At 41.1% G+C, this 16002-nt stretch overlaps 1 protein-coding gene across 3 annotated transcripts in view; it reads right to left on the bottom strand.

The window, feature by feature from the left end:
* Positions 1 to 16002, bottom strand: part of RANBP17 (RAN binding protein 17) — a 1033051-nt gene that overhangs the window by 959825 nt on the left and 57224 nt on the right. For all 3 annotated transcript variants that reach the window (XM_029583607.1, XM_029583608.1, XM_029583606.1), the window contains exon 5: positions 5507 to 5572. In XM_029583607.1, the coding sequence (XP_029439467.1) occupies positions 5507 to 5572 (66 nt within the window). The remainder of the gene's footprint in view (positions 1 to 5506; positions 5573 to 16002) is intronic.

Here is a 16002-nt window from a genome sequence, read left to right as displayed (position 1 = left end):
GGTTAAAAAAGGGTTGATGACAATGAGGTTTCCTGAGGCACCTCATGAATAATATTTATTTCTTCTGACTCGTGGGTATTTATTTTGACCTTGTATGACCTGTTTAAGAATGATTCGAACCATTGATATGTGGTACCTATTACACCTATTTCCTTTAATCTATCTAGTAAAATCTTGTGGTTGACCGTATCAAAGGCTGCAGAAATGTCTAACATTATAAGGGGATATGATTGTCCGTTATCTAGACCTCTCAGGACTGTATCCATGAGGGACACTAGAAGGGTCTCTCTACTAAAATATTTTCGGAAACCGAAAATATCCCTGCCAATATATCCCTGCCAATATCCCTGCCAATATCCCCTCAGTGGTAACACGCTAGAGAACTATATAGATCTTCTCTAGAAATCACATGATCTTTGGCAGTCTATTATCTTTGGCAGACTATTATCTTTGGCAGTCTATCATTAAAACCCAGCCTCTAGCCTATATTAGGCACCGCTCATGTTAATTATGTTATTACCCCCATATATCTTAATCCAAGTTAATTCGACCTGTTCATTGTAAGACATTTACTTGTCATTGTTGTTATTGTTTAAAATGTAAACCGAATTGATCAATAATTTTGTTATTGGAAAGTCGGTATAGAAAAATGCTAAATAAATAAATAAAGAATGTTGTGGGTCTCGAGATGTTCTGAAAGTTGTTGGTTGACTACTTTTTCGATGATCTTAGATAAGAATGGTAAGTTAGATATGGGTTTAAAGTTAGATAAACCTGCCTAGGATGAGTTAGATTTCTTTTTTTATTGGTTTGATAATTGCTCCTTTTAATTGGTCGGGGAGGATGCCTTGGTTGACAGAGAGGTTAATTATGTCAGCTAATGGTTTGGAAATGATGTTGGGGACTAGCTTTACAAGTTTGATGGGTATTGCGTCTGCGGGGTGAACAGCTGGATTCATATTTTTTATGAGGTTTTCTACGTCGATGGATGAAGTGTTTTCAAAGCTGGACCAAATTGTTCCGATGTTTGTTGGCAATGTTATTTTGTTACTTTTCTCTGTATGAATGTTATTTAATAAGTTAAGGGATTTGTTTCTAAAAAAATTAGAAAGTTCGTTGCACTGAGAATCTGAATTATGAGAAGGATCTAAATTGGGTGATGGATTAACAATCAGACATAGGAAAAAAGATCTCTAGGATTGAATTGGCAGTCATGAATTTTTTTTTTTAGTAGCAATCTCGTTTGGTTTTATTGATGTTTATTCTGTATTTATGAAGCACTATTCTATAGTTGCTTAGTGTGGACGTTGTAGGATTTTTACACCATTTTTTTTCAAGTTTTCTGAGGGAGCATTTCATTGATTGTAGGTCTGAGGTATACCAAGGGGATCTATTTGTATTACAGATTTTTATCTCTTTTTTAATTAAGGGGCAACAAGTGTTAGCTACATCATTGGTGACTGTCATCCAGGAGTTAAAGGCGGTGTCAATGTTAGTAAGATTTAATTTTTTGAGAGCTTCTGGTAGTTCTATTAGATTGTCTTGGCTTCAAGTTTTTCTATATTCGATACATGTTTTTTTGAGTAGGTGGGTTCTGTTTTACATTACATATAGTAAGATGGGCTGAGATCAGAGAATGGTCAGACCATGAGGTGGGCAATGTCTCGGTGGATCTATATGTTGCATTTGAGAATTATTGAATAGGAGGTCCAAAGTATGACCTGCTTTATGTGTTGGCTGGTTCATAATTGGTTTGAAAACCTATGGCTGTCATGGCAGATAGGAAAGCATCATAACTGGATGATAAGGGTACAGCATCTACATGTAAATTGAAGTCACCGAGTATCATAGTGGGGAGATCGATTTCTATATTATTAGTAAGGAATTCAATTAGTGGGGAGGGATTATGCTCAATTAATCCAGATGGGGCGTACAATAAACAGATATGCAAATGTTTTGATTTCAGTAGTCTAATTTCATAATTCGGTGGCGTAGTGACAGTTTGCAGGGTTATTTTAAAGATTTTCTTAATCATAAGTAATAAACCGCCACCTCTTTTGTTGAGTCTAGGGATGGAATAAATAATATAGATGCTTTTTGGTAATTGATTTATGGCTTTACCCAAGGCAAGTCTTGCCTCACAAATCTGCTTCACTTTTTTTGAAGGAGTTAATAAACTTGTGGATAAAGGTGAACCGGTAGATGATGTAGCATACTTGGATTTTCAGAAGGCGTTTGATAAAGTTCTTCATGAGAGGCTTCTAGGAAAAGAAAAAAGTCATGGTATAGGTGGCGATGTCCTTTCGTGGATTACAAACTGGATAAAAGACAGGAAACAGAGAGTAGGATTAAATGGACAATTTTCTCAGTGGAAGGGAGTGGGCAGTGGAGTGCCTCAGGGATCTGTATAGGGACCCTTTTCAATACAACGAGTGAGGTAATCAAATTTGCAGATGATACAAAATTGTTCAGAGTTGTTAAATCACAAGCAGATTGTGATAAATTGCAGGAAGACCTTGTGAGACTGGAAAATTGGGCATCCAAATGGCAGATGAAATTTAATGTGGATAAGTGCAAGATGATGCATATAGGGAAAAATAACCCATACTATAGTCACACTATGTTAGGTTCCACAGTGGATAACACATTGAAATCGTGGGTTCAGTGTGCAGTCAAAAAAGCAAACAGAATGTTTGGAATTATTAGGAATGGTGAATAAAATGGAAAATGTCATAATGCCTGTGTATTGCTCCAAGGTGAGACCCCGCCTTGAATAGTGTGTACAATTCTGGTCGCCGCATCTCAAAAAAGATATAATTGCGATGGAGAAGGTACAGAGAAAGGCGACCAAAATGACAAGGGGAATGAAACAGCTCCCCTATGAGGAAAGACTAAAGAGGTTAGGACTTTTCAGCTTGGAGAAGAGACGGTTGAGGGGGGATATGATAGAGGTGTTTAAAATCATGAGAGGTCTAGAATGGGTAGATGTGAATCAGTAATTTAGTCTTGCAGATAACAGAAAGACTAGGAGGCACTCCATGAAGTTAGCATGTGGCATATTTAAAACTAATCGGAGAAAGTTCTTCTTCACTCAACGCACAATTAAACTCTGGAATTTGTTGCCAGAGGACGTGGTTAGTTCAGTTAGTATAGCTGTGTTTAAAAAAGGATTGGACAAGTTCTTGGAGGAGAAGTCCATTACCTGCTATTAATTAAGTTGACTTAGAAAATAGCCACTGCTATTACTAGCAACGGTAACATGAAATAGACTTAGTTTTTGGGTACTTGCCAGGTTTCTTATGGCCTGGATTGGCCACTGTTGGAAACAGGATGCTGGGCTTGATGGACACTTGGTCTGACCCAGTATGGCATGTTTTCATGTTCTTATGTGACAATATCCGATTTTTTTAACCAGGTCTCAGTCACTCCACAGAAATCAGGTTTATTATCCAAAACAAGATCAGTGAAGACAGGCATTTTTTTTTTTTTTTTTTGCCAAAGACTGTGCGTTCAGAAGTAGTAGAGATCATTGACATTCCTAGCAATAGTGAGTTTGGTACTAAGGGAATTGGAGTAAGGCATCTCGAGGATGGCTTCGGATGGGGTTTTTTTAATTTTTCATGATGATGGGGGTAATCTGTTTAATTTCCATCTTGGTTACTTACAGGTTGTCGCATTTACGATGACCGCTGGAATGGGAAACGGAAGAGTGTCCAGTGAGCTATTAGGCAGGGGCAGCACAAAGGGGCACACTAAGGGGCAGACCCCTTGGTCGCACTCCTTCGGCACGCAGCGCCTTCGGTCCAGGCTCGTGCTTTTGGTGATGTCAACGGGGTGGGGGGGGGCAGAAGAGTGCGGCAGGAAAGCATCAGGCAGGAAGTATGAAAATGCAGGTAATCCGGGCCTCTGATGAGGCTTTGTATCAACTGCCAGCAGATGGAGACGGGAAGTGACGCTTCTCGGTTCAGGCTCGCGCTTTTGACCCCCTCTGTGCGCTGATGATGTCATCCAGGGGGGGAAGGGCGCGGCAGGTCAATTCAGGGCCCGAGGAAAGCATCAGGCAGGAAGAATATAAATGCAGGTAATCCGGGCCTCTAATGAGGCTTTGTATCAGCTGCCAGCAGATGGAGATGGGAAGTGACGCTTCTCATAACTTCCCGTCACATACAAATATGAGATATTTGCATATATTGGAAACCTAAAAGTAAGCAAAATTTATCACATGCATATTCATTGTGGCGATCCAGAAAATCAGGCTTGTGTGAGGTCACAAGGATAGTTTTGAGAACTATTACTTTTAAGTCCCCTGGAAGATCATGGGCTTCCTATGCCTCTCTGACATTCAGCCAACCACATGTTCTCCAGAGGTCAGAAAGCATATGGAACCAAAGAGGTAAAGTGAGGCGATAAAACATTTTTCAGATATATCAGAAAAAGGAGAAAGGTCCGAAGTGGTATAGTGAAATTGAAAGGTGACAAAGATCAGTGTGTGGAGAGAGACAAAGAAATGTAATAGTGGGAAATGACGGGAAGTCTGACGGAGTCCCTCTCGTAGGGGATTCCATCTGCTACATGCTAGGAAATTGGTAGTTGGTAGCAGACTGAATTTGAAACAGAAAGGGGAGGAACAACAGAAGAACCTTCATGTAAATCTTCTGAACTCAGCCAGTAAGATGATGGCTCCTTGAATTCTTCAGTTTTTGTCCAATAAGGTAAAATTAAATAGCTCTTGTAATTCAGCATTAAGACTTGTATATCATTTAAAACATATTCTGCAAATTTAACTTCTATAGTGAGTGTGGCGCTTCTACTTTGAAGTGATGATAAAAGCACATTATATTGGATGGGGTGCTTTAGAAACAACTGGTGTGAGTGATGAAGTCTGCCGAATTAGGGTATAGCTAGGTTAAGCTATAAAACTGGGATGCTGGCCATAATAAGTTCTAAGTACAAACGAATGGTTCCCATAGCTTTGTTGGATATGTTTTCATTTTACTGAAATACCTCACTGCCTTTCTGTCCTTAATGAAAACCTGTATTTAGAGTAAGAAAAACCAGAAAAATCACCAAAAATGAGGCTCCCAAACTTTATAATGAACATGATGTTGATCCCATACTATACTACCTGGAGGCAGGAGGATGAACTAAAAGACTTCTTGAGGTCCTACCCTTCAATGACCAATACTACCACATTATTAGGATTATGACATGACAACTGTTCTACAGCTATCTATTAAATCAATCTTATGATAGATTTCTTGTACTGGTATATTGCCTATGTAGATGTGGCAGTTTTCTGGGTGGCTATTAAATTCATATATTTGATTTATGGTAGTAATGACATCATATTCCTGGTTATGAAATAATTCTTAATGCAGGGCTGTTTCATACTACAAAGTTCTGGACATTTCTGGCAAGGAATGTTCAGGAGTTCTAAAGGCTAAAAACCATGACACATCTCAGCATGCATGCCCCCAAAAAGTTAATACCAAGTTAATAAACATACCAAATTCATTTCTTGAGTCAGCTCTGAAAGGATCATCACTCCTATCACACAGTGGTCCACAGTGCCCTGTAGCAGACAAACCAAAAGAACTTTAGTGTATGCCTGTTTGCCACACACACACAACTTTTTGGTTCTGAACATCTACAAAACAAGGGTGTGATTTCTGGGTACTACGCAAGGTAAAGGCCTCTGCACACTTCTCCTTACATTATTTCTTATCTGCTGGGCAAATTGTAAAAATAAATTAAATTAGTTGGGCGGATGGGCAGATTAGATAAGTCATACAATCTTTTTCTGCCATCAGGTGTCTATGTAGAAATAATACCCTGCTTTATGGAGCTTCTTAGCCAATAAAATATTTTAAAGCAATAGTATAAAAAGGTGGATTTTTTACTTAACACATTAAGGAACCATTTAACTCAGCCCATCCCATCATTTCCTCTATTAAATACAAGCTGTATTTGGTCTTCAAACTACCATTTTTTTAAAATAAAATCACGGTTCTGTCTTGCAAGGCAAACAAACGTGATTGCCCAAGTTGGCTTCCTTAAAAATATTTATAGGGACCGACAGATAGGCACCTCTCGGATATAGCGGCACTATACAGAAATATCCCACAAGGCGTGGCTTTGAATATTATATAACATTCTTTTGATAGATATGGGATAGCTGATGAAGATGCATTCAGTCGCTTGCCACAATTGCATTAACTCAGCCTTTTACCAGCAAATTAAAGGAACTGCAATGAGGTCATCAATGACCCTATCAATAGCCTGCTTATATGTAGCTGCACTTGAATAATACATTTATAATATATACTTTTTCTTCAAACATTTTTTGGAGATTTCTAGACAACGTATTCTGGATGTGGACAATGATGTGCACACAATTACTTGAATTTGTTCGGTGGTTAAACACCTTGGATCCCAACTTACAGATTATCATTCGATACCATGCTCACAGTATTTCATTTTTGGACATATGACTACACAGAGTTTACAACAGTGGCTACTTCCATTTATATGAAAAGCACTGCTAAAAATACTCTTACGTTATTCAAGCTTTCATCCATGTTCATTGAAAAATATCCCTGAGGGGCAATTTTTAAAGCTGTGTAGAATATATACGACAGAGGAGTTTAAAACTCAAACACCACATCTGACACTTATTAATCGTTAATATTCTAAAGCCTGTATTAAAATGCGCTCATAAATGGACATTATATGTGAACCATCAAAATTTATTAATAGCCATTGATCATTTGTGTGATCTTCAGTCATTAAGCAAATTCTCAAAGCACTAGCATGTCCTGAGTACACTAGGACCTTTTCTGAGCCCCGTTTTGCTCTTTAAAAAGTTTGTACTTAAAAAAATAACCTTAAGTCATCTGTGTTTACATTTGCATTGACTAATTCTACTCAAAATAAGGACACATTTTCATGTGAAAACGTTCAGTATACGTACATGTTTTAAAATAACCCAGTTTCAACATTCATTTTAGAGCCATAAAAAAAAGTTACCACCATGATTTAACTTCAATTCATCTCAAGTAATTTATGCAATTATATGTGCCATTGTGATCTGACCTATATTGGGCAGACAGGAGATTCATCAACATATTGTGGAACACACAGAATCTACATATGGAGCATGAAGATTCAAGCATCCTTAGTGGAACACTGGAATTTCCAGAAACATTCTTTGGAAGATTTGAAATTCTTTGTTTTTACTCGAGAGATTCCAGAAAAGGAATGATATTTCACGTGTTGTTGATTCAATGTGAGCAGCACTTTATGTTTAATTGGAACACTTTAGCCCTTAATGGCCTCAATCTTTATTTTCAGTGGTCAGCTTTGTTGTAGGTTCCCATGATGAGTAACTATATGTCTATTAGTCATTTTAGATCACATGGTGTGCCGTGGTTCCATTTAAATTTGATTGTCAGCATGATACTGCAGATGAACAACATTTAGAAGGATGGTATGTTGAAAGAATTTCTATTGCTGATGATTTATTTTATTTATTTATTTAAAGCTTTCTATACCGGCATTCATGATACAATCATATCATGCCGGTTTACAAATAACAGGGGGGTGCAATAACTTTGTTCTTTTTAAACCAGTGCAGGGAAACCAAAAGTTACAATATAACAAGGTTGTTGAAACTGGGGGAGGAAGACGACAAGAATAGTCAAGAATAAATATAAATATATACAGAAGTAGATTATTTACATTGTGCAGTAATGTCTCTTTATGGATATTATTTAATTGTGCAGTAAGGTCTCTCAATGGATATTAGACTCTGGAGGGCTTGATTGCCGTAGGATCTCTCCTTGGAAATTAGTCTCGGGAAAGGCTTGTTTAAATAGCCAAGTCTTAAGCCTTTTTCTGAATGTTAATAGGCAAGGTTCAAGTCTGAGATCAGGTGGTAAGGTATTCCAAAGAGCGGGGCCCGCTGTAGGGAAGGCCCGGTCTCTGAGTGTAATATGGTGTGTAGATTTAATTGGGAGAACAGTCAGTCAGTGCTCCTTTGTAGGCTTCTCTGATGGGTCTGGATGATGTGTGTAGTCTGAGGGGGATTTGGAGGTTGAGAGGGGCTAGGGAGTGGATGGATTTATGGATGATGGTCAAGGACTTGTGTAGGATTCTGTAGTGTATTGGCAGCCAGTGTAGATTTATTAGAATGGGAGAGATGTGGTCTCTTCTTCTGGAATTTGTCAGGATTCTGGCTGCTGCATTCTGGAGCATCTGAAGTGGTTTAATGGAAGAGGACGGCAGGCCTAGTAAGATAGAGTTGCAATAATCTATCTTGGAGAATATTACGGATTGTAGGACTGTTCTGAAGACCTGAAAGTGTAGAAGTGGTTTCATTCTTTTGATTACCTGCAGCTTGTAGAAGCAGTTCTTGGTTGTATTGTTGATAAATGTTTTTAGATTCAAGTGTTTGTCCATTACTACCCCTAGGTCTCTTGCTTGTGTAACAATGGTATTCACTGGAGCAGTTTGTGGGCAGTTGTTGCTTTCGGTTGTGATGAGGAGGAGTTCCGTTTTGGCCGGGTTTAGAATCAGATTTAAGTATGCGAGAAGTCCATTGATCTCTTGTAGGCAGTTTTCCCAGTATTTAAGAGTTTTTGTGATAGATTCTTTGATGGGTATCAGAATTTGAACGTCGTCAGCGTATAAGAAATGTTTTAGTTGCAGGTTAGTTAATAGCTGGCATAGAGGAAGAAGGTATATGTTGAATAGCGTTGGGGATAGTGAGGAGCCTTGAGGGACTCCTTGTGAGGAATTGTCTTAATTCCTCACAAGGAATTTCCTCCCAGTTCTATTACCTTGTTATTTGTAACTGCTTCCTTCTACACAAATAGGTTATTGAATTGTTCACTGTACACCCCTGTTATATGTAAACCGGCATGATGTTTGCAACATGAATGCCGGTATATAAAAATTTTAAATAAATAAAATAAATAAATAAATTGTAGCGGGGGGATTCATTATTATTGATTTTAACTTTGTAACCTCTGTTACTAAGGAATGTTTTGAACCATGTGTGAGCAGAGCCTGTTATTCCGATGTCCAAGAGACGGTTGAGGAGGGTGGCATAGTTGACAGTATCGAAAGCTGCCGACAGGTCCAGTAGAATTAGTAGGAAAGATTGACCTTTGTCCAAGCCCATGATGAGGTGGTCTGTTAGCGATAGGAGTAGGGTTTCAGTGCTTAAAGCCTTGCGAAACCCGAATTGTGTGTGGGGTGTAGTATTTCATGATCTTCGAGGTAGTTAGAGAGTTGTGAATTGACCAGTTTTTCCAAAATCTTTGCTTCAAAAGGCAGGTTGGAGATTGGGCGGAAGTTGTTTGGATTCTTGGGGTCCAAGTCTGGCTTCTTTAGTAGTGGTTTCAAAGAGGCAGTTTTTAGGGCGTCAGGGAAGATTCCCTGTGTTAAGGAACAATTTACAATGTCCGCTAGTGGTTTGGAGATAGTTTCTGGTATTAGCAGAAGTAGTTTTGACGGTATTACGTTGAAGGGATGGGAGGACGGTTTCATTTTCTTTAATAGGGATTGGATCTCTGAGGCGGTGGTAGGTTCGAATGAATCCAGTGAGATTCTTTTGTTGAGTAGTTGGTAGGAGCTAGTCAGAGGAGTGGGACTAGGTGGCAAGAGGGTTAAGAGATTGGTGATTTTACTTTGGAAGAATAGGGCTAGTTCATCGGCTTTGGATTGTGCTTGTTCATTGGGGATAGATGGGGTGTTAGTTCTGAAACGTAGGAGAAGAGGGCTCTTGCGTCAAAGGTAAGGTCGTGAATCTTGTGAGCGTGGAAATCTCTTTTTGCCTTTAGGGTAGAGTTCCTGTAGTGGTGGAGGGCAGATTTGTAGGTGGAGTGTGCGCTGGGACAAGGGGTTTTGCGCCATCAGTTTTCCTTTCTTCTGAGGATTTGTTTGAGTTTCCGTAAGTCATTGGTGAACCATGGTTGTCTCTTTGGGGAGTTTGGGTTGAGTGTTTTTGTTGAAAGAGGACATAATTTATTTGCTATTTCCTCTGTGATATTGCTCCAAGATGATAAGGCTGAGTTGGGATCTGAAAGGTTTAAGTGTGTAAGTTCTTTAGCCAGGTGGAAGCTGAGGTCATCGGAAGAGCAAGCTCTTCTGTAGGTGAACGGGGATTGAGAGAGGTGAAGATTACGGGTTTCTGTTATTGAAAAAGTAGCGGTGATTAGTGAGTGATCCGACCAGGGGACTGGAGTGCAAACCGGGGTGGAAGAGTGCGTGATGCCGGAGTTCGTGAAAATGAGGTCCAGGGTGTGTCCTGCTTTGTGGGTGGGCTTGTTTATAATCTGTTGGAAGCCCATGGCTGTAAGGGTAGAGAGTAAGGCTTCGCAGTTGGTTGTGAGTGTGGTGTTGTTGACATGCAGGTTGAAATCTCCCAGGATCAAGGCGAGGGAGTCCAGGTTAATGTGTTTTGCAATTAATTCTATTATGAGGGAGGCGTCAGAGTCGAGGAGTCCTGGAGGGGCATAAACTAAGAGGATTTGGAGTTGGGTTGTTTTGAAGAGGCCTATTTCCAGTTTTGAATCCGATTTTACTGGGAGTTGGGAGACTCTCAGTTCTTTTTTGGTCGCTAGAAGTAGGCCCTCTCCCCTTTTCTTTAGTCGAGGGAGGGAAAAGAAGTCATACATCTGAGTGGGGAGTTGATTTATTAGGGCTATATCTGTTGGTTTAAGCCAGATTTCCGTTATGGCGCAGATGTCCGGTTTGGCGTCCAGGAGATAGTCATTGAGGATCAGAGTTTTCTTAGTGATGGATTGTGCGTTGAAAAGAGTTAGGGAGAATAAAGAGAGACCTAGGAGTTGGCTGATTGGGGTGATCAGGACTCACTCCATCACGGTCTCCAAAACGGTATTGTAACTTGGAGTCACCATTGACCCCTCTCTCACCCTCTGTTCGACCATATAAAGAACCATTACCAACTCATCCTTTTACAAAATACGTCTACTCTGTCACCTCAAGCCCCCTTCTTGAACATGCTGATTTCGTCTGTCCTTCAATCTTATTATTTTAACTCTCTCCTAAAAGGTCTCCCACTGTATGCATTCTGTCCACTACAGATCACACAAAACACAGCAGCAAAACTTAACTGGAACTCCCATTCATTAACATATCACTCCTGTCCTCAAAAAAACTACACTGGCTCCCAATTGAATTCTGTATACAATACAAGCTAGCCATAATAATGCACTCAACTATTTACAACTTACACTCCCTCTAGATTTCCTTGGTTCTAAAAATCCACATTTGCCCCCCTCCCCCAGTCCCTCAGGTCAACAAATGGAATGTTAGATGTCCCATCTCCTGGCTTACCCGTCCTTAATGAAACCAGAAAGCATGCTTTCTTCTCTGAAGCTTCTATGGAACAGCCTACCTAAGGAAGTAAGATGCCTCAGAGAGTACATCCAGAGTGCCGCAAGGATCGGTGTTGGGACTGGTCCTGTTCAATATCTTTGTGAGTGTCATTGCGGATGGGATAGAAGGTAAGGTTTGTCTTTTTGCGGATGACACTAAGATCTGCAACATAGTAGACACGCTGGAAGGAGTGGAGAGAATGAGACCGGATTTAAGGACGCTGGAAGAGTGGTCGAAGATATGGCAGCTGAGATTCAATACCAAGAAGTGCAGCGTCATGCATATGGGGTGTGGAAATCCAAAAGAACTGTATTCCATGGGGGGTGAAGGGCTGATGAGCACAGAGCAGGAGAGAGACCTTGGGGTGATAGTGTCTAATGATCTGAAGTCGGCGAAACAATGTGACAAGGCAATAGCTAAAGCCAGAAGAATGCTGGGCTGCATAGAGAGAGGAATATAAAGTAAGAAAAGGGAAGTGATTATCCACTTGTACAGGTCCTTGGTGAGGCCTCACCTGGAGTACTGTGCTCAGTTCTGGAGACCGTATCTCCGGATGGACAGAGACAAGATGGAGGCAGTCCAGAGAAGGGTGACCAAAAAGATGGAGGGTCTTCATCGAATCACTTGTGAGGAGAGATTGAAGAATCTAAATATGTACACCCTGGAGGAAAGGAGGAGCAGAGGTGATATGATACAGACTTTCAGATACTTGAAAGATTTTAATGATCCAAAGACTTTGACAAAACGTTTCCGCTGGAAAAAAAAATCAGCAGAACCAGGGGTCATGATTTGAAGCTCCAAGGAGGAAGACTCAGAACCAATGTCAGGAAGTATTTCTTCACGGAGAGAGTGGTGGATGCCTGGAATGCCCTTCCGGAGGAAGTGGTGAAGACCAAAACTGTGAAGGATTTCAAAGGGGCGTGGAATAAATACAGTGGATCCATAAAGTCTAGAGGATGTGAATGAAGAGAAGAGACATGGGGGTGGCTTGCGGGAATGACAGCTACTACCTGGAGATTAATACCCTTATTCAATACACATACTCACTGTTAATGCGACACCAAAATTGCTCTATGCTTCAACTGCAAGAGGAAATGTGGAAAAAAGAATTTGTATTCACAAAAAAGTTTGTTTGTTGCGGCGGTTACTACCCCAAACCAAATAAGACTGATACTTCACTTTCAATGCATATCCAGCTTAGCTCTCTGCTCCAACGGCGGGGGAAAAGAGGATTTATATTCAGACAACCACCAACAAGGACTGAATTGCAGAGGCTGGCTAAACAAGCGTGGGAGTAGCTTGCTTACTGCAGCAGTTATTACCCCTAACCAATTAAGCTAGACACTTAGATGCATAGAAACATAGAAATGATGGCAGAAGAAGACCAAATGGCCCATCCAGTCTGCCCAGCAAGCTTCACACATTTTTTCTCTCATACTTATCTGTTTCTCTTAGCTCTTGGTTCTATTTCCCTTCCACCCCCACCTTTAATGTAGAGAGCAGTGATGGAGCTGCATCCAAGTGAAATATTTAGCTTGATTAGTTAGGGGTAGTAGCCGCCGCAATAAGCAAGCTACACCCATGCTTATTTGTTTTACCCAGACTATGTTATACAGCCCTTATTGGTTGTTTTTCTTCTCCCCTGCCGTTGAAGCAGGGAGCTATGCTGGATATGCGTGAAGTATCAGTTTTCTTTTTTTCTCCCCTGCCGTTGAAGCAGAGAGCCATGCTGGATATGCATCGAAAGTGAAGTATCAGGCACATTTGGTTTGGGGTAGTAACCGCCGTAACAAGCCAGCTACTCCCCTCTTTGTGAGTGTGAATCCTTTTTTCCTCATTTCCTCTTGCTGTTGAAGCTTAGAGCGATGTTGGAGTCACAGTAAGCATGTGTATGTTTATTTAATAAGGGTATTGTCTCCAGGCAGCAGCCATCATTCTGGCAAGTCACCCACTCTTCATTGGCGGCCTCTTGACTTTATGGATCCACAGTGTTTATCCCACGCCCCTTTGAAGTCCTTCACAGTTCTGGTCTTCACCACATCCTCCGGAAGGGCATTCCAGGCATCCACCACCCTCTCCGTGAAGAAATACTTCCTGACATTGGTTCTGAATCTTCCTCCCTGGAGCTTCAAATCATGACCCCTGGTTCTGCTGATTTTTTTCCTACGGAAAAGGTTTGTCGTTGTCTTTGGATCATTAACACCTTTCAAGTATCTGAAAGTCTGTATCATATCACCTCTGCTCCTCCTTTCCTCCAGGGTGTACATATTTAGATTCTTCAATCTCTCCTCGTACGTCATCCGATGAAGATCCTCCACCTTCCTGGTCGCCCTTCTCTGTACCGCCTCCATCTTGTCTTTGTCCTTTTGAAGATACGGTCTCCAGAACTGAACACAGTACTCCAGGTGAGGCCTCACCAAGGACCTGTACAAGGGAATAATCACTTCCCTTTTCTTACTCGATATTCCTCTATGCAGCCCAGCATTCTTCTGGCTTTAGCTATCGCCTTGTCACATTGTTTCGCCGACTTCAGATCATTAGACACTATCACCCCAAGGTCCCTCTCCTGCTCCGTGCACATCAGCCTTCCCCCCCCATCGAATACAGTTCATTCGGATTTCCACTCCCCATATGCATGACTTTGCACTTCTTGGCATTGAATCTCAGCTGCCATATCTTCGACCACTCTTCGTTTCCTTAGATCTCATCTCATTCTCTCCACTCCTTCCGGCGTGTCCACTCTGTTGCAGATCTTAGTGTCATCCGCAAAAAGACAAACCTTACCTTCTATCCCGTCCGCAATGTCGCTCACAAAGATATTGAACAGGACCGGTCCCAACACCGATCCTTGCGGTACACCACTTAAAACCGCTCTCTTCAGAGAAGGTTCCATTTACCATCACACATTGTCTTCTGTCCGTCAACCAATTTGCAATCCAGGTCACCACCTCGGCACTCACTCCTAAGCTTCTCGTTTTATTCACCAGTCTCCTGTGCGGAACCGTATCAAAAGCTTTGCTGAAATCCAAGTATATGATATCGAGCGCTCTTCCTTGATCCAATTCCTTGGTTACCCAGTCAAAAAAGTCAATCAGATTTGTCTGACAGGATCTTCCTCTGGTGAATCCATGCTGCCTCTGGTCCATCAATTCTCCCGACTGTAGATAGTTCACTATTCTCTCTTTCAACAGTGACTCCATTACTTTTCCCACCACCGAAGTGAGGCTAACCGGTCTGTAGTTACCAGCCTCCTCTCTGTTCCCACTCTTGTGAAGCGGGACCACCACCGCTCTTCTCCAATCACTCGGCACCACTCCCGTTTCTAGGGATCTATTGAACAGGTCGCACAGCGGTCCCGCCAGCACATCTCTGAGCTCCCTCAGTATCCTTGGATGAATCCCATCAGGCCCCATGGCTTTGTCCACTTTCAGATTCTTTAGCTCTTCCCATACATTATCTACTGTAAATGGATTTTCCTCTGTTCCGCTTCCCTCCAGTTTCTTGTTGTGTAGAGATGGTCCTTCTCCAGGGTCTTCTTTAGTGAACACAGAGCTGAAGTATTCGTTTAATATTTCTGCCATTTCTTCGTCTCTCTTCACACATTGATCATTTCCACCTTTCAATTTCACTATACCACTTTGGACTTTTCTCTTTTCGCTGATGTATCTGAAAAATGTTTTGTCACCATATTTTATCTCCTTGGCAATCCTCTCTTCCGCTTGACTTTTTGCCAACTTGATTAATTTCTTAGTCTCCCTCAGTTGAATCAGATATTCTTCTTTGTGCTCCTCCCTTTGGGATCTTTTGTATTTCTTGTATGCAGTTCTTTTAGCTTTAATTTTGTCAGCCACCTCCTTTGAGAACCAGATAGGTTTCATTTTTCTTTTGCTTTTCTTTACATTTCTAACATATAGAGCAGTTGCCTTGGCGATTGCTCCTTTTAGATTGGTCCACTGCTGATCCACATCTCTCTCATTTTCCCATCCATTTAGTTCTTCCTCTAGGTACTTCCCCATTTCCTCAAAGTCTGTGTTTTTGAACTGTAAAACTCTGGTCTTTGTGCTTCTTCTCCATATTCTTTTAGTGATATTAAACCATACCGTTTGATGATCACTGGTGCTGAGGTGGGCGCCCACCTTGACATCAGAGACGATATCTCCATTATTGAGCACTAAGTCAAGAATAGTTCCTTCTCTTGTGGGTTCCAATACCATTTGTTTGAACAAAGATACTTGCATGGCATCCACTATTGCTCTACTGTTTTTAGATTCTGCAGATGGGATTTTCCAATCTACATCTGGCATATTAAAGTCACCAACGATCACCACTTCCCCTTTCTTACCTATCTTATGGATGTCTTCAACCAGATCTCTGTCCAGCTCTTCCTTTTGGTTTGGAGGCCTGTAAACCACTCCAATATAAATGGATGCTCCATCATCTGTTTTTAGGTCGACCCATAGTGCTTCTTCCTTGCCCCAACTTCCTTGCAGCTCAGATGCTTGGATATTATTTCTGACATAAAGAGCCACACCTCCCCCTTTTCTATCCACTCTGTCCTTCCTTAACAAGTTATAGCCTGGTATTGCCGTATCCCAATCA

Source organism: Rhinatrema bivittatum, chromosome 18, assembly GCF_901001135.1.
Source record: "Rhinatrema bivittatum chromosome 18, aRhiBiv1.1, whole genome shotgun sequence".
Taxonomy (NCBI): domain Eukaryota; kingdom Metazoa; phylum Chordata; class Amphibia; order Gymnophiona; family Rhinatrematidae; genus Rhinatrema; species Rhinatrema bivittatum.
Note: the sequence above shows the minus strand (reverse complement) of the source record. Positions and strands in the feature narration are given on the sequence as shown.